General features: G+C 40.2%; 1 protein-coding gene across 1 annotated transcript in view; it reads right to left on the reverse strand.

Annotated features, from left to right (window-relative positions):
• Window positions 1-26,594, reverse strand: part of trip4 (thyroid hormone receptor interactor 4) — a 63,257-nt gene that overhangs the window by 12,448 nt on the left and 24,215 nt on the right. Inside the window, exon 12 of the mRNA XM_071530301.1 lies at window positions 25,122-25,224. Coding sequence (XP_071386402.1) covers window positions 25,122-25,224 — 103 coding nt within the window. The remainder of the gene's footprint in view (window positions 1-25,121; window positions 25,225-26,594) is intronic.

Genomic DNA, 26,594 nt, shown 5'->3' on the forward strand with positions numbered 1-26,594 from the left:
GCGAGTAGCAGTACTGACAAAAATAATATGAACTGGGGCTTTGAAAGCAGCCAACCCTTGTTTGCCATGATTTTCTAACAAATGTTTTAGCACTGAGTTCCTTCTCATTTTTGAGCTTCTCGCTGAGGTATTTGAGCACCCATGGCTAACATTAAGAGTGCCAAATATCAATGGAATCCATTGGGTCTGGTTAAGTAGCTCATTTAGCCCAAGGTTATGTTAGCTCAAGGTTGTGTTTGGGTCTCTATAGGCTACAACATGGCTGTCTGAAGAGAGAGAGGGGGAAAGTGCTGATGGGCCTGTCAATCTCTATCCTGTCTACTGATTGGTGAGAAATAGTGAGGGGAGAGTGTGGTTTGTGTGTGTGTGTGTGCGCGCATGCGTATGTATGACAAAGTGTAAGAGTATGCATGTCGTGTGGGTGTGTGTATGTGGTGAGAGGGAGGGGAGGAAGCGGTAACACGGTGGACCGGCTCCTTGGCATGCCAGAGGCACAATGACATTGATCCAGCAGACCTCTCTCCATCAGTCTCCCTGACAGAGGTAACTGGATTGTTCATAAAAATGGAAATTGAGCCATGCTATTCTCATGCGCACAGGCACACTCTCTAGACACTAGCTGAATCCATATAAAAACATACGTACGCACACATGCATGGAAAAAAAACCTGCTCACAAATAAAACAACCTCCAGCAAAGCAAGCCGACCTATACTGACATTTGAACATAAACGTACATGTACAAACATTTTCTGCAGTCCTCTATTTTCCAGGCAAAAGAGACTCAAACACATGCAGAGCAAACAAACAGAGACAGTTGGGGGAAGGGGGACAGAGGGTGAAGGAAGTGAAGTCCTTTCCTGATTAACAGTTTGCTTGTCATGTGTATTATGACAACACTTAAAGGCGAACATTTCAAAAGGGCTCGGATGGCTCTGAAGGTGGGTGGGGTTGATAATTACTGCAAATATGCCGCAACATGCAATTAGCTCTCTTATATGCATCGTTTGTTAGCTTAGCAGCATTCCGTGTCACACACTAATTACCCACAACCACTGTGAGCATGTGACGAATGCTTGCTGTACAGACACCAAGCCTGTTGAAGCCCTTTCATCATTATTAGCCTGCATGCATGCAAAAGCTATAGCAGGCATGGGTTACATGCTCATGTCCGATTCATCAGGGAGCGATGGGAGATTTCTATTGTGGGAGAAACAGGGAGTTATCTAGGGCTGGAAAATCATCAGAATACTCTAGATTGAAAAAAACCCCAAACATAATCCATGTATTGTTACCATTTTACCATTTCTTCAATTAGCAGTTACCAGGACAGACCAACTCAGAACTCACCATCTCTAAAAATAGCTTGATACTTAATCAATTTAGCTCACCCACTGTTTGTCTCCTTTTCCATAGCTTAGCAATAAAGCAGACTTAGCTGTACGGCAGCAGATGCTATTGATTTTTTTGAAGGGTGGGGGTGGGGAGGCAGGGAGGTGGTATGGCTAATGATGGAAATTTTCAGAACGGCTGCATCCTTTTACAGAGAGCTGTGTTAATGGCGGCTTGAGTCAGAGATGAATTAGATAGTTATGTTGGACACAGTGTAACCTTCAGACAGGAGGCGGCTGTGAGACAGGTCTTCAGGCAGCATTGGCAGCAATGACTTGGATATACAAGCAGGTTTATAATTGGTGCTGGATATTCCAATCTTGTCTGTGTCTAAGCCGAGCATGACAGGGGCATGGGTATTCGCTTCGCAGTGCTAATAGGATGCACTGTCTTCTCTGTTTACTTTAATATGTAAATATTGATGTAGTTTGTGACAAGAGGAGAGAATACAAGAGATGAGACAATATCCAGCTGGGCTGCATGTAATTTACCAAGAAATAGTGTGGGTTGTTTTTTTTTATTATCTTTTTGAATATTGTGATGTACTGTGAAACATGTAGATACCAAAGGTGGACTGGTATGCGTCAAAAAACTTAAAAGGAAAAATCACACACTTGGACCATTTTGTTGTTCGGTGGTGTTTTTTTTCTTATTCCTGCATATAGGTGGACAAACAACGATGATGTGACGTCATGCTGAGATATTTCCAGTGCAGCTACAATGGAGATTGACAGCAGAAAATGTTTCAGCCATCCAACACATTAACAGTAAAGGTCAGGTTTTGGTGTCAGTCCTTCAGAATCAAAGAGCGAGGGCTTCTTTGTAGACTCACCACTTTGCACCAATGTTCGAAAATCAAACCGGAAGAAAGCGTTGTCGTCATTTTGGGGCTTTCAGATTCTATCTGGAATAATTATGTTTTTTTGCCGTATGCAGAAATTGAGTAGGATTTTCGGACCCCGTTTGCCAATCATTCTGTTCTTAAAATGGGTCGAATAATGTAAGTAGAAATGACATATGACAAAGGTATTACATATTTTACCGTGATTTGCGAACAACCATGGTGCGGATGTTGTGTTATCCTCTCTTCACAAAGCCACAAAATGCTGCAATGGTAAGCTAAGTATGACTAGCGATATATATTTTTTTTCATTGTGGCTTCAAAACCCATCAGAATCCACCTAAACAAATAAAAAAAATGCATAAAAGAGGCGAGAAAGCAACAACAGTCAATATTAGTGTTGGACGCAGTTAAAGCAATTATTTTACACTCCTATTCATTTACACATTAGACTGAAAGGGGGTGGATTCCAGAATCCCTTATTTGGTGGCAAAAAATTATGTCACGCTTGAGAGGACTGTTCAATCTGTACAATCATGGACTCGCCCAATGTCCATGAATTCGCTGCCTAGCTAACTATATTTATATTCCTATACACCCGCCATTGATTTAAAGCAACAACTTCATTCCTGTTCTCTTGGAGTTGTCGAAAGTCATTCTGGGAAATGCAGGAAATCACTAACTGAAGTAGAAGCAGATGAGGCAGGTTGAGGGAAAGTGGGTACTCCAAAAAAGTCAATCACAACACTTCATCACAAAATAATTCCTGGACGGCGTTGAAAATCACAAATTGATGATTTCTAACAGTCTAAGAGTATCTCAGGGAGGAGTTTAACCATTTAGTAAGTCACCCATAGCGCAGGATACAAATGTGAACATGAGGATTTTTAAAGCTCCAGATACTGACTTATAATCTTCTCTCTTCCACTCACAAATGGGCAGAATGTAGAATCCTGTTCCAAGCAAACAAAGCTCTCCACAAATGGCTTGTTGAAAGCACCTCTGTTAGTCATAACTGTGCCCACTAGTGTGTAACGCTGTGTTAACATTTTACTGCAAGCACAATTAGAGCATAAAATGCAGTGTAGTCCTATGTGTTCAGTTTTTATTGCAAGTGTAGTGCTTTAAAGAATATAAAGGAGCGCCATGTGTTTTATATCCTTTTGTAACTTCAAGGTAGGACAGCACACAGCTTTGTCTCATCATAATTTACCTTCCCCTCGTCTAATAGCAAAAATGGGAATAAAATGAACACCGTTTGAGTCAATTTGTCCCCTAAACCATAACAATAGTATTATAACAACATACACATGTGACAGACTGCACTGTTTGCATCAATTCAAACTTATCAGTCATATATAATATGTAAAATATACAGTATTGAACCCAAATAAAATTGTGGCCCATAGTATCGAAATCAGAATGTGTTGCGAGGTCCTTTCCAACACCCAGCCCTGCTGTTTTTGTTTGTGGCCTGGTCAAAGAGGCTCTTCATTCATCAAGATGGGGCGGGGGAGGGGACATGGGTAGACAATATGTAGCCTATCCTGTTGGTTGTAAAATTCTAATTTTTGCATAGTAGAATCAAGTGACTCTAGTTAGTTAAAAGAATTGGACTTCCGATCCTCAGTAATCTCTACTGGTGCAAACAGAAAGTAGGTTCATTATATCTGCATGAAATCGTGGATTTCCATCTCACTTGAATAGTTGCATTATCTGCAAAATCAATGATATCACGGTTTTAAAGATTTTCAGATGATGAGCTTTTTAACACAAGCATGTTTTAGTTTGAACAGGAATACGTTTCGTCAATTTCAATGTTGTTTATCTGACAATGCTCATTACACTTAAATGGGCAAACCAAGGGACCTAATGGTGTGATACTTGAGATAATATATAGGCCACAACAGAAAATGTGGATGAATATCTTTGATAATTTGGTACAAAAATGTACCATGGCACATGAAACGAGTAAAATAAGTGATATACTGATTATGATTTCATAGCACAGCCCTAAGAAACGAACAAACAAAATACAGAATGCTGTGAAAAAAGTCAGTAGCCTAAGCTTGCATATGTTATTGTCTATGTCTGAGTGTAATGTTCTGAGTGTGAATGGCAAGTAGGGCTGGGCGATAATTCAATATTATCGTTTATCGTCTTTCAGTGGAATCATATCGTGATGATATGAAGATATTTTAATATCGTGACACACATTTCTGCTGTCTAAATTGATGATGACAAGCAAATTTTACTTAAAAACTCTCATAAAATGAGGTATGGTAGGAATATTATTTGAATATTTCTGTTTTGTTTGACATCACACCTAACATTACCATTCAGTTCAATGAGATGAACATTCATTTGATTATTTAATGTGATTTTGCATACATTAACCATATCGTGATATATATTTATATCAAGAAAAATCCTTATGATTATCGTGATATTGATTTCAACCATATCGCCCAGTCCTAATGGCAAGGTCTGGACGGCTACGGCCATGCACTTCTATTGAGTCCCAGTGCAACCAATCAACAGTAAACAAACACACCTCAACACAACACATCCAAAAGCATTTCCAAACTGAACCTGATATCTCTAAGAGCAGAGTCTGTTGTCTGGACGCTGGGAATCAACCTAAATCAACTATTTTCACTTTAATACCAAATTTCCTGGAATGACGTACTGCAGTCACATTTTTTAGGATTATTCACAGAACATTGTCCCCCTTCCTACTGATGACACACATTTGGCTTATTCAAGAGAGTGAAGTAGACTGAAACGGATCCGCTCTCTGTTGTAAACAATATTGCAGGTTGGCTGTGTTAAACATTTTTCGAGGCAACAGTCACGTCTGCTCTTTCATGTGACAGCAGCCCTGATGCAGGTTAAGTGTCCCTGCTGTATAGCTGTGGGGCTCATTGTAGAGAGAGAAAGGAGCCATCAGCGGGGTTCAGCCCGCAGATCCACGTGTAAAGTGGGTCAACTATGCTCCTGGAGAGCTTAACGAGCTGCTAGAGGAGTAAGGCAGCGCACTTGATAATTAGCAAGAGGAGGAAAGCATGTTTGAGGGAGAGGGGGTGCAGGGAGAGGTGCAGTTCAGATGAGGGAATGTGTGGGTGTTCGGCTGTACTGGGAACACTCAGCTAGAGGCATTTCAAAATCACAGAATTTCAGCTTTGTGGTTTTTCCATTTTGTTCTACGCCATTAGTCCTATGCTTTTTGATCCTGCTACAACACATTAATCCAGTAATTGTATAAAAAATTATAGCAGTAAATAATATTCAAGATGGTGCCGAACTAGCGGCCGACTGTTGCAGCAGATCCTTTTTTGTTCCTTCCTTTGTTATTTTTGTTGCTTTTTCTTTTTCCTACTCAGCACTCAAATTGTGCTCAAATGCGCTATTGCTTTTCCTCTGACTTCTATTGTTTTATTATCGCAACTGTTTATATTGTATTTGTGTGCTTATATTCTATTTTAATTTTCCCTGATGAATCCTGTTACCTTTGCTGCTGCACCAACCTAATTTCCCCACAGGGATCAATAGAGTTTGCAGATTTCTGATGTGGCGGTCAGGTTCTTGGCCACTATCTCTATTGAATCTAGATCTATCTATCTAAAGGTACTCATTCCTAGAAAAGTGTAGCATCACATTAGTTGTAGGCTAACAAAGTAGACTACCTTGTGTTTGTAGGAAAGAGTCTTCCTCCGGTTGTAGCTGCATTGCGTGGTGAGTGCAGCATTGTTTCCTATTTGTTTTGAAATAATTAGGCCATAACATGAACGCAGAGGAAGATGAGGCAGAAGTGATGCACGGAGTATGTTTGGCTGGTTGTTTAACCTTTTGAGGCAGCTGGAGTGCTGCTGTTTGATCTGAGGCTGGTCTGAGTAGTGCAGAATGAACTGTTTTGAGCTGCAATTTTCTTTACGTGTTTGCCATGCTAATGCTTCTTTTATTCCCTAAACTGAGGTATATTCCTTCATCTAAATTGGCTGGTTTTCCCCTCATGATTTGGCTTAAAGTCAAAGTATGCCCAAAGTAGAGGACATAACTTTGGTTTAAAAACACAATCTAAGACTTTAATTATCATGATCGATTATTATTGGAGTTTATTTCCGATTACACAACAAAGGCTACAGGCTAGCGGCAAAATTCAACTGCAAAAAGGGGAAACAAACAGTAAAATAAACAACAAAAAAGAGCTGTTATGGCAGTTATAGCTGTAACCTTCCCAACCCCATGGTAAACCTAATAATAGTGCAGCATGGTGGTGCATTCTGTCCCTTGAAGGATAGTTTATGCTTATCTATTGCCTGCTTCCAAAAAATGCTGCATAAGGACGAGCATTAAAATATCTACAACAGAAGAGAAAAATAAAATGTTATATATTAGATAAGGGTCTAGTTTACAAACATTTCTATGGACCTTGTACTGATTCTTTTCTGTCAAAAAGCTATAGTGGGCTACATCCTTTCCCAGCCATCAGTAATCAGGCTATTTCCACGCCTGAGGGAGAAGGATGCAGTCGTAACACCACTGTAAGCAGGGGGGCTCAGCTGGAGTTGACACTTTTGTGTGTGTGTGTGGGTGTGTGTATGTCTGTGTGTCTGAAAGCTCAGGTGCTCTCAGGCAAAGTGTGAAGAGGGTTATGTGAGGCAGAGAGAGAAAAGAGTGAGATAAAGACTTAAGAGCCCATACAGTGGATAGCTACAGAGAGTGAGCTGAAGCGAGAGGAAGAAGCCACTCTTCAACTGAATACGCTTATGCAGACCAGACAGCTTCTGTTCGGTCAGAGTCAATCCAAGTGTCACATATTCTGTCTAATATCTTTCCTTTTGTGACAGGCTTATTTGCTTCCACTATCCTGACGCAATATTTAGTTTCTTGGTTAGCTACTGATAGCGGACTGTGAGTTCCAGTGAAATGTGTACACATTAGTTATGCACATTCACAGCATGGCAATGGCTGAGGTTACTTACTGGCTAACAAGATAAAGAAACTAACATAGGTCAAGCAAATAATGGTTGGCAATACATTTTTGTTATGTCTTATGTAGCTGTATTTAAATGTGTGCACGTGCAAGGTTCCCTTATAATGGAGACCTCTTTCTATAGACTGGGATAGACGGTATTGTATCTTTTCATTTCTCATGTCTGTGAGTGTTTGTTGAGGCTCTAGCGGCCCATCCCCCCAGGGGAGCAGGCAATCACGTGTCAAAAGCCTTTTGGAGAAGCATGCTTCTCAAACACATTGATTTCACAATCAAATCTGTGGTGAAAAAAGCTTAAGGGTAAGCTGTAGGGCAATGGCTTCTAGTAAGAGCTTGATGAATATAAGAAAATTATATAGTCAGCCTTTATGATGCTTGAATTATCAATCCAGGTTTTATATTTTTTTCTTTTTCCTTGCTTGGCATTTCAAAAGAAGTTAAAAGCAGATAATATGTTTGACAGCTGGTTAACTCTATAAGCCTGCTTAATGAACCTGACCCTAGGGTCAGACGGATTTTCTGTGTCTGATCAGCTGTTTTAGGACTGGTTATGGGTTGAAGCATGGTGACCCAAACTGTTTCTGACCTTTGCACCAGTTGTCTTATAATCCCTTTGTGGTGTTTTGAACATATCTGTGTTGTCTTGTAACTGGCAAACAGACCGAACAAACACATGATACCATATGAAATGAATCTAGTCTTTTCACATCTGCACAAGATAAATAACTAAATAAAATAAACTACCAAATCACTAGACTACATCTGTGTATCTTGTACTTGCCCATGTATTCTGACCAGTCTTGAAAAATTTAAATTACAATCTCAAAAAGGAGACTGAAAGCAACACAGGAAAAAAAAACAGCATAAATAATTCACATACAAAGAATTCACAAGGAACAGATTAGCATATCTTCCCATTGTTAAAAGGCTCTAGTGAAAAGTTGAGAAGATATAGTACATGGTGCAGAGAGAATATAATATTCAATTAAATATAAGATATGGGATTATTATAATCCCTTAACACAGTTTGCTAAATAAATCTTCTATGGAAGGAAGACAAGAAAAAAGATATCCGTTTCATTATACCAATACCAGAGCAACAACTACTGCATTAATGCCCAATAAAATAAATGTGCTGATATCCACTTGCAACATAGCCAAAAGATAATTAGAAATACGTTTCTTGGTAAATAAATAAATTCCCAAGATTGAATGTTTCAACACAATTCAAAACCCTTCATTAAAATTTATGTATAGGAAATATGCTGAGCTCTCAGGACAGAAAGTCTAATCATTAGAGTGATTTCCTGTTGGAGTTCCTCTAGTCCTCCACAATTTGCTGTCTTCCACAATTCCATAAATACCATTTCATCCCTCATAATATTCTCTACCACCGGCAAAAAGCACACTGCAGTAACAACGGCCAAGAAGAGTTATGTCTTGGACTATGAAATAGAAATATTCCCCGCACATACAGTTATGTATGCTTCGTCATTTATCTGGCAACTACAAGTAGTAAAGCATGCTCCCATAATCTACATTTCACATCTGACAGGTTTGTGTGCTGCTTACAAAGACAGTGCATAAGGCACATGAGGGTGACTTCAACACCTGCAGCCTGCAGCCTTCAGGAGCGCACCGTCCCTGGTGCACCGTGTTGACGGCTACAGCCACCGTCTCCTCAGGTCACAATCTCATCGCCCGTTAGCCAGTAATTATGAAAATTAATATTATTTTTATTTTACATGTGGTTGCAGAACACTGTGATGTGACCAAAATTGGCTAAGGATGATATTTTAGCCTAATGGTACGTTCAGCTTATTGGAAGGCTTACAAGAAGTCATCAACACAAAGCTACAAGCACAAAATGTAGCAGCGTGTCGGGAGAGCGCAGCTACAATTTGAAGTACGAATTGCAGATGCAGTGAAGCGTGAACCGATCAGAGTAGAGGAAAGGTAGGCTAGGGTAGTTATATTTACTTTATTATTATTTACTTGATTAATTATTCAGTTAATAAGAATGATTATTTGCCAAATAAAATAAAAACAAGACAAAAACAAAGCTATTACAGTATTACATTATTAGTTGGTGCACCTAACGACCACCAGGGCAACAACTTGCTGACAATGTAGCTTGGTATGCCAGATGGTTTTGTAGTTTTTGTAGTCCGTATTGTGAACGCACCACTCTCATTCTCATTAAACTCATTAATTTGATTTAATCCAAGTCAATCAATGTTTAATGCATTTCCAAAGCACTGAAAGACAGCCAAAGATTAGAAACAGAATCCAACTTGCCATAGCCTTGCATCATCATCAGCAGTACACTAGTTTGAAATGGTATTCAGGCAAAATTTCACCCACTAACAAGGCTCATGAAATGGGCAAGTAACACTGGGACAGAGGAAATTTCAGCAACACTTGCTCCACTGAGAACGAAGATTGATTAGCAGATCTGATGTGTTTCGACACGTGGCCTTCATCAGGGGTTTTAAAAACACACTAAAATCAACGAATAGAATAAGAGAAAATGGATTTAAGAGCCAATAGATTACTAACACATGCAGCCTCATTGAGCCATAGGAAAGAAGGATGTGATCATGTGACTAACCACAAGCACACACATTTGTTAACTACAAGTTACAGCAGCTGGGTAAAAGCCTTTAGGATATTTTATCTTAAAAGTTTATTCCCAGAGGGCATGAATGAGGATTTTACGATCAAGGAGTCCCTGTAGTGTTTTATTGAGTCTCTGTGCCTTTGTTCCTTCTCTTTTAAGAGATGCACTGGCTGAGCTCTAATCAGCCATTAGGAACCTGTGGGGGGCACTATACAGGAAGGACGAGAAGTTTTACCAAGCTGCCAACATTTTAATGGCTAACCATGATTTGGAGTAGCAACACTGACTGAGAGAGTATAGATAAACACTCATGTATGCATATCTTTACTTTTCATATTGATGTGGTTGGCATAAAAACTGGTCTGAAAATCTTTAGCATTGAATAAAACAACACTTCTGTGAAACGATAAAGCAAATACCACCTGTGCTCTTGCTATTACTTTGTACTGTATGCTATTGCTAGATTTGATGCATCAGTCCAGAAAGCAGACACAGCCAGCTCCGTGGAGCAAGCCACTTACAGTTGCTCAATAATCCCTTTACTTGCTTCTGCTGTTGTCGTGACTCTAATTTCAATCACATGGACAATGGAGAGATAAGTGGAGGAGCTGCCTAGTGAAAGCTGTCTGCTGGGGAAATGGGTTGAAATGGAGTAATGGTTCTTTTCATGTTGACTCAGTCGAGAAACCTCTGGTCCCTAAACTGACAGAGAAAAGGCAAGGTGAGCACAAGCTTGGAGGCAGAATGTGCCCTTTACATCTCTTCCTGGAGATTTCAAAATGAAAATGCTGCACTTTAAGTGCAGTGTTTACTGTTGCAGAAATTACTGCAAGGTTCCTTAACTGGATCATGAAATGACTGAACCTTATCATAACTCTGAGTCAAGGTATTTTTGACTAGACACATTGGGAATGCTAGCAGTGCTGGTTTCTTCACTTTAGCCACAGGCAATGTACTTCCAACTCCCGGACGAAATGATCAGCCTATCATTAGTCAGCCGATCATTAGTGTGCTCAGCCATGACATGGAAGATTGTAGATAACAATATGTTTCCTAGCTTGTGTTTCAAATTGTTAGAGGTGAGTCAACTAATCATGTCAGTTACTAGTCATGTGCTTTCTCACAGATGTTTAAGATTTAGATTTCTGATGTGACCTCTGAAGTATTTCACAGTGGTGATGTATTTTTTCATTTTATAAACATTTCTGTATATTTTTCTTTTGTATATTTAATCTGTCATCAGAAGGAAGGGGGTGCATCTTCTGTTGCTTTCTCTGATAGAAGAGGGATAATGATATTGACAGCAGAAATTATTTAATGGGTGGCAAGAGCGGCACTTTAGTATTAGGTATTGATTGAAGACAAAGGATTTCAGTCCAAATCTAAGCTAAGCAGGTTCCAAGCGGTGCTAGATTTGGTGATTTATTTTTTTCTTCATCTGGCAGTGCTAATGAGATCTAGTAAATAATCAGGATGTGTACACAGTGACATTGCCTGTGCAATGACATAGCCACTCTTCAAGAGAATTGTCCATGTGCCAGAGCGAGCCATATTACCATATCACCATCTTTCCAGCCAGCTTCTTTCCCCTACAAACCATTACTTGCTGCCTCGCCTCATTAGCATTGCAAATAACACCTAGAGCAGCAACAGCAGTGGCAGCAGCAGAGGAAATAGGACAGAATTAACAAATTATGTAAGGAGCATGAACAGAACAGGAGGAACAGAGTGTAGCAACAGGGAGGTGGGTGATGAAGAGGAGGTGGCAAGAGCACTGAATATGCCTTAAAACTTGCCATTCTTAGATGTCCTCCAATTCAAATGAGAGTGAGTGTGTAGAGTGTACTGGGGGAGTCGTGTTGGCAGCGCTGAGAAGAGGCAGCTAAAGGCATGTACCACTGGGTAATGGACTTGTGAAATACTGTAATGAAACAGTACAGAGAAAGAGGCAAGAAGGTAGAAAAGGGGAACGCGTGATGGAGGTGCCACTGCTCATCATCTGCTGGAGTCAAGGTCAGGACCTCGGCTGGCTCCAAGGTGTTTGTGTTTAGCTTTTGAAGCAATGGCCAGCGAATCAGATTGATGGCGAGGGGCTGGCTATAGGCTAGATACTCAAAATGGTCGCCCTTTATCCCATTGACCTTGTTCAAAGAGATGAAATTTAGAAATTAACATAGAGAGCTACAATGTCTGAAAAATACATGCTTTTACCATAATTGTGGTCATGCTTGTGTATATTAATAAACTGCATTCCTATGATTTTTTTTTTTTTATCTCAGTAGCTAGAGACTGTTTCATAACAAAATGTCCTTTAAAAAGAGTCCAAGTCAGCTTCATCAGAGATCACAAGCCAAAAAAACAGCAACAATACTTGTAAATGCCAGCAAATGTTGTTCCATTTTTTTGTGGCTGCACTTAATATAATTGCTGGTGACACGTAATGAGACAAGGGTCCTTTCTGAATCAGTCTGGGGATTATGTGGTGTGAAAGCTGGTCTGGCTTTCTGGCGTGTCTGCCTGAATGCGGACAGCCTCTCAGTGGGGGGAGTGGGGGAGTGTGTGAGCTTGACTTGGATGCTTCAGCACCATGGCTGCTGCTCCGCTCTACACTGAGTGGGGGTAACACAAGGAGTCCTATAGTGCGCTAATGCAATATTCATGGTGGGGTGCGAGGAGAGCAGTTAAACACAGCAGAGTTGTGAGAAGACCTTCCAACCCTCTATCAGGGAGCAGCTGCTGCCTGGGCTCGCTCCTCTCTCCAAATGCGGCCTATCCTCTTGCCGAAGCATTGTCTGTTTCTTTCTCTGCCCTCCCCTGTTCCCTCTCTGCTGCCTCTCACTCAACCATTAATTTTTAATCACAACTTAAATGGCTGCCTTGGCTGCGGCTGTGGGGGCAGCAAGTCAAGGGCTCTTGCCTCTGGTTACAAAGTAGGAAATAAATTTGAAGAGATCAAGCTAAACACACAAGGAGGGAGAGGGCTGAGTGGGGAGAAATGTACAGGGAGGAAAAATATCAACTTGCCACTGCCATTACAGCTTAATTAGAATTCCAAGTCTTTCATCTTGGACTCTTCAGTGCGACTGCTGGAAGAAATTGAGATCAAATTAAGATAAAGAATTGGATTTTTTGAGGCTGTTTTTTGTAGACCATGAGAAAGTAAGAGCTGAGGGAGTGGGTGGATGATGATCACATTAGGGAGATATTGTGTTTTACCAACTGTTACAAGTGCACTCAGTAATATATGGGATCAAAATCACCAGTATAAGTAAGGGAGCTACAAAAGGCTTGTAGGTATCAACAGCAGGACTATATAAACGGTTCAACCACTTACTCACTATGGGCAGGGCTGTGTGGATGTTGTCAGTGAGGTGGCAGCACTCAGGTTTTCCCCTGCATTATTTATTTTCCGTATTGGGGTGGTCTGACCCACTCTTGTAATGAGAACTGGAGTCACGGTCTGTTTGGAGTCCCGGGGCAACGCCGAGCGACCGTATCCCTGGATCACTGCTCAACCACACAGCGCTCTACACAGCCGCTGTTTGCTTAGACTTCACTTGGACTGTAAAAGTCAAGCCTTGTTGACACATCTGTGCTGTCTCTCCCCGAGGCTAATGGCTATTACATCTGTCTGTTTCTCTTCAGAGTGAGAGGAAAAGTACAAGAATCAAATGCTCTTTTGAAAACAGGCTGAATGAAAACACTGACAGCTGATGGAAAGCTGACGGCCTCCTCTGAGGGGAGTTACCGATGTTGATCTTTCTCACAAGCGTGGTAAGATGATTACATTGGCTAAGATGTGTTTTGAAAGAAATGCTGATGGCCTTATGGTAGTCGTATGTCATTGCTAATACTAATACACCCAAGTCTTTTACAGGTCACTCTTTGCATTTGTAGGTAATGCCATAGCTTGCTGTGGCGTGTCCAACATAAACATAATTTTCAACAAAATCAGTTAAGGAAAGAATAAACTGGTTTTCCATCCAAGTATATATTTTGCAAATGATGATGCATTGAATTAGACAAGCTGAATGGAAATGGCAAATTTTTATGAAATGTCCTCAAAATGGCAAAAATGCTCACTTGAAGCAAATGTTGATAAATAAATATTGTAATAAAGAGTGATGTAAATAGTGTTGAAGTGTTGAACAAAAAATTATGTAGGTTTGGCAAGATCGACACACAGAACGGCTCAATTTCATTGCACAACAGTTCAAAAATGGCTTTTGACATTCTGTGTCAAACATGTCAAAATCTGCCCACCATAACCTCCAATTGTAATATGTGTTGTTTCTCTCTTGCACAAGTCTCCATCATGGTTGTATGACTATTAGTTGGTGTATTAGACTATTGCCAAGTGTATTTCTTTGTTTCCAGCTTCAGATGAAAGCATGACATATATCCAACATTAGCTGACATTAAAGAACAATAACAACTTGCCAAACACTTGATTTATTTGCTTCAACACAGATGGTGTAAGTGCACTAATTCACATTTTATTTTTGCGACATTTCAAGACTTGACAGTTGGATGGAAACGCAGCTACTGACACATTGTTTTTTTTAATCACCGTGTCACTCACTGACCATGACTGGTTCAGTTGAAAATGCCCAGGTTAACATCCTCACCTCCGTCAGGTACTTGAACTGGGGCAAATAAACCACCTATTGATCCTCAATTCCTAACCTGACAAATTAACAAAAACAAGGCAGCAGGCTAAGTGCAATCAATGCTAGCTGGTGGACCCCCTCCCATCACTGGCAAACACACACACACACACACAGGAGTAATCTCTCACTAATCAAGGACATCGATCACTCTGCAAACCACATCTGTCTGCATCCCCCTTCATAGTGCTGACCTGGATTGATTACCGTGACAAGCTTAGCACAGAGACAGAGAGGGAGGGAGAGGGGAGAGACGGACAAAGTCGAGAGAGAGAAAACAATGGAAATGTGGGAGTGAAAATGGAGAAGACTGAGGGTGAAGAACATAAGGATGCTGTGAGATAAGTTAACACAAAGAGAAAGCCATGCAATCAGGGGTGAAACAGAGGTGTGCAATTCAATTCTGTTTTCATTACACTCATGAAATTATGTTTTTTCTGATCAAAATGTAAAATATAAGGTAAAAGTCTATGGTTGGTTTGCTATTGATTCAAAATATTTGTTCATATATTAATTAATGTTACAGAAATTACAGTTGTTGTAGTAACATGGTTACTCCCCCCAAAGCACCAGGACAAAATAACTTGTTAGTCAACTGAAATTAATATTTGGTTACATATGCTTTACATACACTCAACTATAGAGATTTTGTAAAGTTTATGGAACATGAACATCACCAGACTGTATTTATTTCATAAATTTGTTTGTTTGGTGACATGGATGATAGTAGGTGGGAGTAGTTGTGGCACACTGAATTGGAAAAGCTGACTGGAAACAGAACATTTTGATAGAATTTACATTCTATTCACAAGTGCTCTGACGAATGAAAGCCAGTAAGTGCAGAGAGTGTAGCGTGTTCATCTCTATTCACATACACCAGTCCATATCAATAAAGTATGTAAGAGCAAAGCAGAAGCTGAGGGAAGCAGAGTGCTTGGGGGAGAAATGAGCAGCCGAGTGCCTGAACTTTGGATCAGAGTGGGCCGAGACTCAATGATTAGCTGGTTTTCTGTAAGTGCAAACATCGGGTAAGAATGGATAAATCTACTGCTGATAGCCCAAGTCTACATGTGAAAATGTTTTTACTTTTAGCAAAAAATGGATCATCATTTGCAATGTGGAAATAATATGACGTTTGATGACGTTTTCAAATCCAGATGAATACATCCTTGGTGAAATCCTTGGTCGCTGCAACACCCTGTCCTCCCCTGTCCATGCTACACAAACACCTATATTATATTCCTGAAAACGAAATCTTTTTCACTCTCAGGAGTACAACCCTCCAGGAATTATCAATACATTGTCTTGTGCAGCAATACAATAACAGCTATATCTCAACCCAGGAGACTCTAAGCTTCTCACAGGCCGACACAAATACCACACAGACACAAATATGTACAAACCAGATGTTCATGAGTTGGACAGCTTTGAAGACAGAGATAAGCCACTGTCCTTTTCAATAGGCAGTTTGACTATTCTACCACTACAGATCTAACTGTGAACCAGTGACTCCACTGGTGACGGTACTGCGCTTTGTTTGAAAGTGATTCTTTTCACAAGCTCACAGAATTACTCACACTTTCAATGACTGGTGTACAATTTGCAAAACTATTAGCCTCAAACACCGCTGAGTAGATTGGCTAGGCTTCTGTTGGTATAATTAATCAGTTGCGCTCTCATGGTGAAGAGGTTGGTTTTTTTTCATTGTAATCTCAACGGGCAAACCAGAGTTTTTGCAAACATGGATGGATAGGAAAGTGTACTGGCCAGTTTTACATAAGACATTTAGGTCTTCCTGTACATATAACGGGTTACATTTATTTTATTCCAACGTTGCGATACCCACACTGTTAAATAATTCCCCACTTTGTTTACAGAAGACATAATAATAATGACATAAGATTCAATAATAATAACCAAATAAGGCAAGTAGGCTTACTGTAGAAGGCACGTCATTAATGCAGTGCACTTCACACCAAAGCAAGCACTGGCACACCAAATGCCGATTTGATATGGATTTCGTAATGGTGACTGATAAAGGCAACAATGTTAAATTATGTGGCTAAAGATAAGGAAAGACGACAACAAATCTCTTGCTATAACAAAGAGTATTTTCTTTGCCTTTTTATTTTTAGCTGAAAGGAAAACCTAGAGGTTTCATTATCAAGGGCAGCTGATAAAGCGTCTGAGATCAAGTGCAATTAAATACAATGAATTAACTTCATAATACCGAAGTAGACCTAACTGACAGCATTGAGGTACAAAATATGTGAGAAGGCGTGGGAAATTTTCAGGCGCACAATGCTAGTGTGCAAGCCTAATACCAAAAGCCTGGTGTGCAAAATTAAAACTGCAGTCAGTGGCATTTTATTCTCATTTATCATTAAGTTGGCACAGTCGTCGAGTACAGCAGTCAAACCTGTGCGCCACTAACTTCTTCATTGTGTGGCAAATGTGCAAAAATGGCTTGACCTAGTTTTACAGGTGAAAAACAGTCACATCCATTTGAATTTTCCAGCTTTTTCAGAATGGACTGATGATGTAGCATTACACCACAGAAATCTATGCAATAATTATTTTCCCAGTTACACAACTGCACTCCTGGGATGAAGATAGAGAGTACCTGGACAGGAAATCCCAAAGATCTTGGTTCTAGGTGTAAATCCCTGGATTATAATGAGAAAGTTATACAGTGTGTCCCCGGTCATCAGCTCTATTAATAATTAGAATAATTTGTTCCCAGAATTACTCTAATAATAGTTACTAATAACCCTGATAAATAATTGTGATCAAAATATTTAGCAAAACAATCAGGACTGTAATTGTAGCTATAACTGCACAGATTTGTCATCAAGTTAGTGATAGTGTCATCCATTTATTGCACACTATTTCAAAGCCTGCATCCACCCTACAGCTGAAAACTCATTCAGATGCATTTTACAGAGGAGGCAGTATTATGAGCATGGCAGAGCATCTCAAAGTGGTGTGTTTATTGGTCACAAATCTTTGTGCAGCTCCTGTATATAAAAGGATAAGTAACCAAATATCTATCTACAATATCTATAAATATTTTCTCTCAATACTTTAGTTCAGGTGAAATTGGGGGGACTGGCCACAACAGATATTACAGTTGTAGTCATAATCAATAGCTGACAGTCTGTTCTTTGTATTCATATTAATTTTTGCATCAAAAACACACATTTCATTAGAATACAGCAAAAAGAGTCAATTTTCCTCATCCCAATACTTTTGCTAATGAATGCAGCTCAGCATTCAAGAGCGCTGTCACTGAATCTAAGGACAAGGGGAACTAGTATGGCAAAGTTTATTGCTTGGGGCTTTCTCTAGCTCCCATGTCTGTGCGCTCTGGTCTCCTCTCAGCAGCTCAGCTCTCTCCTCTCTCTTCTCTTCTCCTCTCCCCATTAACCGCCTGACAGATCAGTAATAAACACAGCCTGTCACCTTCAAGGCCTGCCTCTCATTTACTGGAGAACACATGAAACCCCGCTCTCTCGCTCCCTCTCTATCTCCCCCTCTCTCTTCCCTTCATCCGCTGGGCTCATTGGAGCTGAAACCTGATTTTTGGCCCCAGCCGCCTCGGAGGCAGCAAATTCTCCTCTGCACCCAGATAGCCCTGAAAAAAGGCATGAATATTAAATGGAAAATCCATGAATAAATAACCAAAAAAGGACTTCCGTCTCTCTAACCTCTTTCTGTCTCCCAGCAGAGGATGAAGGAGAAAGAGCGGAGGGGAGAAACGGAGGAGAGAAAAAAATCATGGCCACCTCAGGAGAGAAGGTGGACATTTGTTAGGTAATTGGCTTTCTCTATTTGCAATCCCATGGTGCCGTGATTTCACACATAAAACAAAAAGGTAATCACAAGGTAACAGTAGAGCTGATGGTTAGCAGAGCAAAATTCTAGTGCAATACTTTCACTGGGAATATATTGGGCTATTTCCATATGTGTGCAACCTGAGGGATAAAAGCCATACATATTGCAACAGCCTGATAATGTATGCGTGGAAAATGCAAATGACATTGAGAAGGGAGCTGGAAGGGCAATGTGTACATGGGATATGATGTTAAGTGCAGAATAAACAAATAAGAGAATCATTTATTTGTGATATATACTCACTAGTCCCTTGGCACATAGCTGTTACAAACGAACAAGTAAATATAGATTAATTTGCTTCAATACAATTCCCCTACGGCTGCTGAATATGTATTGCACTGGATCTCAAGGGTCTTTATTTTTTAACATAGCACATCGAGGTGGACAGTAAGAAATACTTAAAAATAAGGTATGCGTTACTGTTGCGTGTGTGTGTGTGTGTGTGTGTGTGTGTGTGTGTGTGTGTGCGTATGTTAGTTACAGATCAATTGCAGCCCCATTCTCACCCAGTAACCATCAGAGAACTGAGTGATGAGTCAATTAAAAGAAGTGAAAAGGAGTAGTAGATTAGTTGTTAAGGATCCCTGGCCATCCAAGCATGCGGGCGCACAGTGTCACACACACATACGCATGCACATACACAGACAGATTAAAAAGAAGGACCAGGTTGCACATTGACCGACATCATTTAGACTCACACAGCTATTAACAGAGATAAAGGCTCAGTGTAGTTTTGGATTACTTCCACATACAAACTCCAAGGAGTTTTTAAAAATGGCAAAATGGAAATAAAATAAAGGAGATATGGGCCCAGAAGCCTAATGGCATCAAACAACACTGACCAGGATAGTATACAAGCAACAAAACACATACAGTATATAGCAAGGAAGGAAATTAAATCAAAATAGCCCAGAAATTGAAATAATCATGATGCAGGGAAAGTGAGAGTGTGGTAGTCAGAGGAAGGGTGAGTGCGTAGTGGCTAGTTGAACAAATATCTTCAACTAGAAGGGCATTCGGAGAGCGCAGACCTCCGCCAAGGTTCGTGCTATTATTGCTTGTTCGTGAATCGGATCCAGATCCGCTCCAAAACTTAATGGGTTCTTCCTTGGCCCATGCTACACCCTTCCACGAAGTTTCATGAAAATCGGGCCAGTAGTTTTTCCATAATCCTGCTGACAGACAAACAAACAAACGGCACCGAAAACATAACCTCCTTGGCAGAGGTAATAAAAGCATGGATCTTAAGGAGACTGATAGCAAATATGGAAGCCCAAGCAATACTGCAGTATGTGAGGTGTGGGTAAATCAAACTAATATTATGTTGAGAGACGTGGCTGATGAACCAAACCTCACCACTTCATTGCAGAGATGGTGAATATTGTTTTCCAGCTCAATGTCAATCATGACTCTGGAACCTGGTTAATTAAACTTGTCTGATTTCATTTCCAATGGAAAGACTGATACCTGTTTTTTCTTAAAAATGATGAAGTTAGATTTTATTCTATAATATTCAGGGATAGTTTGATTTGTTGGAACTGTTCACAGAGTTTTTCTAAACCAACATTGATGGAGATGGCGCATCTGTCATTAATGTAGATCAAGACCACCAAGGGCCCAAGAATGGAGCCCTGTGGGTCACCACATTTTAACATTGCCCTATATGATGTCCATCCTTCTGCAACCACTTTACATATTGTTGTTTTCCAAGAATGTGATTTTGAAAGCATCTTATTTGCCCATGAAAAATATAGTAGAATTATTTGGATAGTAGAACGTCATGAGTAGGAATATTCCAAGAGTGTATTTACAGTTAGTTGTTTCAATGAGTTTTCAGATCCCTCATTCTCTTGTACACCTGCTTTTCTAGAATCTTTGCAACATGGAAAGATGGCGATAAGGTGACAGATATTAGAGGATGTTAGGACCCCAGACCTGAACAGGGGAACTACTTTATCAACTTTGAAGTCCTTTGGAATGACTCCACTCTTCAGTGATTTTGAGCGTACATACAGTATGTCAATGGCTTGATATGTTACTAGAGATGAACTGATCTCCTCAAGACCTGCTGCTGGAGCTGAATTTCCCATCTTAGCAATTATATCCATGACTTCCCTCCCAGTAGTTGGATCAAACCTCAACAAAGGAGGAGAGCTCTATTTTGTATCCGAGGGAGAGCCATCAGTGTGACTAATCTTTATAGAGACAGATAAGCCAACATTCACAAAGTACTCATTGAATTCACAGGCGATATCATAAGGGTTTGTATAAGTTCTACTTCACAAAACTGTAAGGGAAGAGCTGAGAATGTCATTTTCGTGATTAAGAGCTGTAAGAAGACTTTCCATGTTGTGTCTGTCTTGGGTAACAATTCTTTCTTTCTCTGTTGCACTTTCTTTGAGAAGTAATTTGTGTTGAAATTAGATCCATTCATATGTTTAGCTTGTTTAAAGAATTTCTTCCTTGTCCTTGTAGCATAGTAGATAAACTACTACTTCACTAGTCTGGGGTCGTCTTAAGGTGATCTACAAGCAGTTTCTTTGTCTTGTACTCAGTCTCATGCCATGTTTTGGTGTTTGAATCACGGATGGCATCAATTACAATATTGTTCCTTCACAATTGGTTTTCAAAGTGGTCAAATTTATTAGAGACTGTGCAGGGTAGCTTTGAAGTCTGCAAACAAAAGGCACTAGCTGCCTTGAGCTCAGTATTGTAGACTGCTCCTTAAATCTTGCACTTCTTTGATTAGTTCATCAATGCTTTTGTCAGTTGAACATAGGATTGTGCAATTAAAGGATTTGTAAGATTTTTCTCGCTGGTCGAACAATTCTTTAAACAAGGCTTATAGCCATTCGATTCACTTCTAGAATATTATACTGTATATCCATCTTCATCCACAGAAACAATAGGATTTTAACTCTTGATAGGCATCGCAATAGGAAAGTCAAACATAATTCTCAGGTTACCTAAAGCTCCAGTCTGAAAAACAGCAAATGACAGTTCAGGCTAGCTCAGCTACACCAGTCCCAACATGGTCTCTTCCAAATTCTGTGGAGATAGAAGGTGCTTTAAATTTCTGCCTCCAAACAAATACTTGAAAGTGTATAAAAGTAAGCAGGGACATGGTGTGTAGAAATGTTAAATCTTTTGTTGCTGATAAAAGACGCATACGTAGCTGATAATAATAATATGTGCAATGGAAGAAGATGAAGGGGGTGGGGACAGGAACAGCTTAGGATCAGGTAAAATGACCCGACTTCCTCTCTGGCTGCCTGACATACAGACTGACAGGTTATGCTAGTCTTGGCACGGGGCCCAGATCTAAATAAGTGTGTGTCTCTGTGGGTACCTCGTAGTTTTCAACAAGGTCCAGAAGTCCTCAGAAGTGTGTTAGTTTTACCAGAAAGGGACTTGTCAGGGCATAGTTGTGGTCATCACAATGAAAAAAGGTTATTTTGAGGTGAAGGGATAGAGTTTGTGTTAGTGTTTGGTTAAGGGTAGACATTTGGTAATTATGATTAGGGTTAGTGCTGGGATTAAAGTTGCAATGAATGTCAAGAGAATGTCCTCATAAGTATAGTGGTGTACGGCTTGAGTGTTTACTTTTCTGTCTGCGTGTTTTAAAAATAACACCTACACCATACAGAGTATTTCAGGCTCTAAAAAAACATGAGGAAGTGAAGGACAGTTAGAAGGAGAAGGAGAGAAAGAGAAAACGTGGGGTCATGTCAGACTGCCCCATAGCTTTCAACACCCAGGGTGACATTCAGTTTACACACACACACACACACAAATGTTCATAGGATGTGCCGATAATTCATGATGCACATCCCTTATTACAGGGAGTGAGCCCTGGCTTTATGCCACTGTAAATGTCGCAGACTCCTCCACAGGGTAATGACTGACCAACTTGCGTTGGGCATAACTCAGCATATTATCTCCACAGCCAACTGCAAACTGGCTGGAGAGGGAGGCAGTGTAAGATCATTTGAAAGTTTATAATCACCTAATGTATTCGTTAATAGTTTGTTCATCCTTTCAAGCTTAAATAATCACATTAAACATCCAAAAAATTCAGGTGATGTGCAAATGGGTGTAATCCATGTACAAAATAAAGTACGTGCACAGATTAGTTACCAGCCGATTTTATCAGACCTCCCACTCTTTCTAGGAAATCATTTTCCAGGACATGTTGTTGTTCCAGGACTGTTCAAATTGCATAAGGGAAGAATCATAATAATCATCTCATAAGCTCCTCACTGCAATTTCTACATATTGCTAAAAGCACAGTGTAGTACCTACCACATTAACCTATTAATATCCTAATTCAAAATAAACAATTGTTCACAAGGCTATGTAATAAAGCATTGAGTCTGTTGAAATGAATGGAAGAGCAGCAGACTGCACATCCCTCTTGCTGCTCATTCTGATAAGGCATGAAATGGTTAGCGATGCTGGTGAGAAGCGGATCTTGTCAATGTAAGCTGCTGGGGGAGAGAAAAAACACTTGTGCTGAGCCTCCCTGAGCGAGATGAGTGGCAATGCTTTGACCCGTGAGATACACTGGGAGCTGAGGTGGAAGAGGGGGAGAGAGAGAGCAAGAGAGCGACCGAGAGACTGAGAGAAGTGAGCCAGTGACACAGGGATCAGATAGGCACGTCTCAGTGGGTCAGGGTAACCAGTCCAAATGCTGGGCAGACTTGTAACAGCAGGTAGCGCGTTTTGACCAACACACACACATACATGATGTATGTGCATACACTATATGCAACACTACCACAAAATTAAGCCGTAATGTAATAGGACGCCATGATGTGAAGGTGTCCAACAGCCCGAAACAACTTAATGTATGGTAAGTATGACACAGTATCCAATAGCCTAATGTTGCAAGGGGATGGGTAAATACATCTGGTGCATACTGACTAGACTAAATTGCATATTTGTGATATTTTGAAATACTCTTTCAATTTGATGTAATTCATGGGACCCAATTCAAAAATTTCAATTAAGGTGGAAAAAAAAACGGAGGAAAAAAATATAGCCTCCAGGCTGCATTACTAAGCAATCCTCACAAACTGTGTGTGTGTGTGTGTGTGTGTGACTGAGAACGGGCTTCCTGTGTATACCAAATTGTGCATGTGAGGAACAGAGCAGGAACACAGTGGGACACAGAGTGAGTTGGGGAGTGCAGCATTACATCTCTCTGCAGGTAATGACATGCAAAATGTCACTGGTTCATGATAGACTTAACCTACTTGAAATTACTGCTTGTATGATTTCTTTATGGAAAAGGCGTAGAATAAAAGCTTCAATGAGTGTTTCTCTGTGCAATTTGTCCTGGGCAGCAGGGGGTTTCATTCACTTGGCCATCTGAACATATCTGAGAAAAAAATTATTGTGTTAAGATGAGGTAAATTAGGTAATTATTGGACTTTTGCACAGTGTGGCTTCAGAATACTTATGCTGCATGAGCTGTTTGAAGTAATTTTATAGTAATTCTTTTGGAACTCTAAAGAACCAGTTCACAGCCACTTGTTTTGGAGAAGCTGCCATGGAGCTGCGTTAGTGAACTCGCTATGTGTTTTGTGGACATACAAACTTCACCGGTATTTCAACTGACATTATCTTAAGGCCATTTTGATCTAAAGGCTTATGCTTAAATGCTTGAAATTTGTTGATGCCTATGTTTGCCTTTCCATCAAGGCAACAGGAGGCTACTTTAAAGAATCTAAAATATAAGATAGTTTTGATTTAACACTTTTTTGGTCACCGCATAATTCCATAGGTTTTGATGTCTTTAGTATTATTCTAAAATGTGGAAAATAGAAATGTGGAAAAATGTGGTGTGTCTGGTACCGTATATAATGAAAAAAAAAAACATTTTTGGGTGAACTATTCCTTTAAGGGCTGCATTTAATAGTGCACAACGACTTTTCACCAACAGTCTTCCAATTCAAGACTTTTTCAGCACCTGCAGACACTCTGTATAACTAGCACTTCATTGTATTTTTCGCTCTCCAGGTCTGTGCTAAACCTCACAAACCTTTTGAACTGATCCTCAATTTCACAAAAATGAAGCGAAACTCATCATGTAATTTTTAGCACAAAAGGGCACGGCTCCTACAGCATTTTACCTTGAGTCTTACTAAAGCTTTCCCCATCGATCTGGAAGGATCTGAGAGAGGCACAGCTGCATAAACAATCCTCTCAAGTCTTTAGAGGGTTTTGAAATATTAACAAAAGAGCTCGCAGGTACATCATTTTGCAGCAGCGGCAATGGCAGCAGAGGGAAAATGTGTTTGAGTCCTATTATAAATCACACAATACAGCAACAACACTGCACATCCAGCCCCGGCTTGTCCCCCAGGCAACCTGACAGCAAAATCCTGTCTTTACAGATGGCTCTCGGAGAGGATTTGTACATGTGTATGTGAGAGAATGTTTTGTGTGTGTGCGCGTGCGTGTGAGTATGTGTGTGTTTCTATTTGTGTGTCTATTTGTGCATAATTTTGTTGTGCTAAACATGATATATTAATCAGAGTTTGTCCCTAGCATGATCACTCTTTCACACGTCCATTTATGTATTCATGTGTGTGAGCATATAAATGCGGAGGAGAAAGCTGATAAAAAAAACAAAAAAAAAAAACCCTCAGATGGCTCAGGCTAATTTCATCCGCTCCACTTCCCCTGACATGAAAGAAGTAGGACTTACAGATCTTGTGCTTCCCTTTCATGGGGAATTTCACCACCAGCTCCTGGGGGTTGGTGCAGATGAAGACGAATGGGGAAGCCGACTCCTCACAGGTATTAGGGAACTGCAGGGGGGGAGATGGGAAACAGAATAGTCAGAGCATCGTTTTGCACAGAAATAGCGTGACCATATTGTGCATGGAATATGCAAAAGCTCATGATGCCCGGTGTCACTGTTATGAATCATTCAGTGCGCGTCATTGTTTACATGCCTGTGTTATGTGAGATGTCTCCATGCTTGACATAAATTGATAGTTATGAGTCTCTCTGGGTCTTGTGCACAGTAATAGCACATTGAACGATACAGTCGCTAATGAGAGCACCAGCAAAGCTAGTGAACTGATCCACCACATCTTTTGTGTATATTGTAATAATAATAATAACAATAACAATAACTTAATTTATATAGCACTTATTAAAAACAGAGTTACAAAGTGCTTTACAAAGACATCAGATTGACAATAAGAAAAATAACAGAAAATAAGAATGGAATTAAAACAACATGAGACACGCAAATGTAAATACAAAATAACATAATGGCAATAAATCAGGTATTAAAAGCAAGTCTAAAAAAGTGAGTTTTAATCTCATCATCAAAATCCAAACCACCCAAATACACTTTCAGATACACTGTTGTTGTCAATCTTGTAAGTGTATATCTACTGTATTAATTACACTTACATTAGGTATTTTCACTGCCAATATATAATAATTTAATAACAGCATAGAGAGTAAATCAAATTTAGTCCCATCCATGACATACTTATGCATAACATACAACGTGTCATATCACATTCCTACCAAGGAGAGTGTGTTATGGCATCTAATTGACAGCAGCCCACAGTGTACAGAAGCCTAGAGACAAGAGCGAACCTCTCTCTCTCTGTTATTGATTGGTCTCTCAGGTGAGAGTGGGGAATTGACTGACACTTCATGACAAAGGAGTCATCTTTCCCATCACTGGCGGCCAACGGCTCTCAGCTCATCCAATTTCCTCCGGCGCTATCAGATAGTGCCCGTGATTGCATCTAGCCAGCCAGGAAGCGGCTCTTTTCATGACAGCATGCTTTTTCCTCTCCCCCCCCCCCCTCTTATTCACAGCCTCTCTATCTCTCTCAAAGGAGCACTGAAGGTTGTGACAAATTTGGGGCTTTTAAGGGAAATCAACAGAGTCGGCAAACCATCTGTATGGTCCCTGACAAACTGGGGAGAGATGATAGAGATGTTTATTTCAGATTACGGTCCATGTCGACTTGACTGTAATACACCGGTGAGTGATAAAATATGTAAACACTCAAAGTCATTAAAGCTTGGTGGGGACTCTACTAAAAGTGCCGCTTGATTCCTCCTTCCAGTGGCAATTGACACAGTGATTCCAGTTAATCAAGGTCTCCCAGTCGAGTGTGCAGTCTCCATGTTAGAAACCTCCCCCAGA

The sequence above is a fragment of the Centroberyx affinis genome, unplaced genomic scaffold (assembly GCF_046629955.1).
Source record: "Centroberyx affinis isolate AG114_WGS23_722 - 3 ecotype Tasmania unplaced genomic scaffold, CSIRO-AGI_Caff_v1 ptg001910l_1, whole genome shotgun sequence".
Classification (NCBI taxonomy): Eukaryota; Metazoa; Chordata; class Actinopteri; order Beryciformes; family Berycidae; genus Centroberyx; species Centroberyx affinis.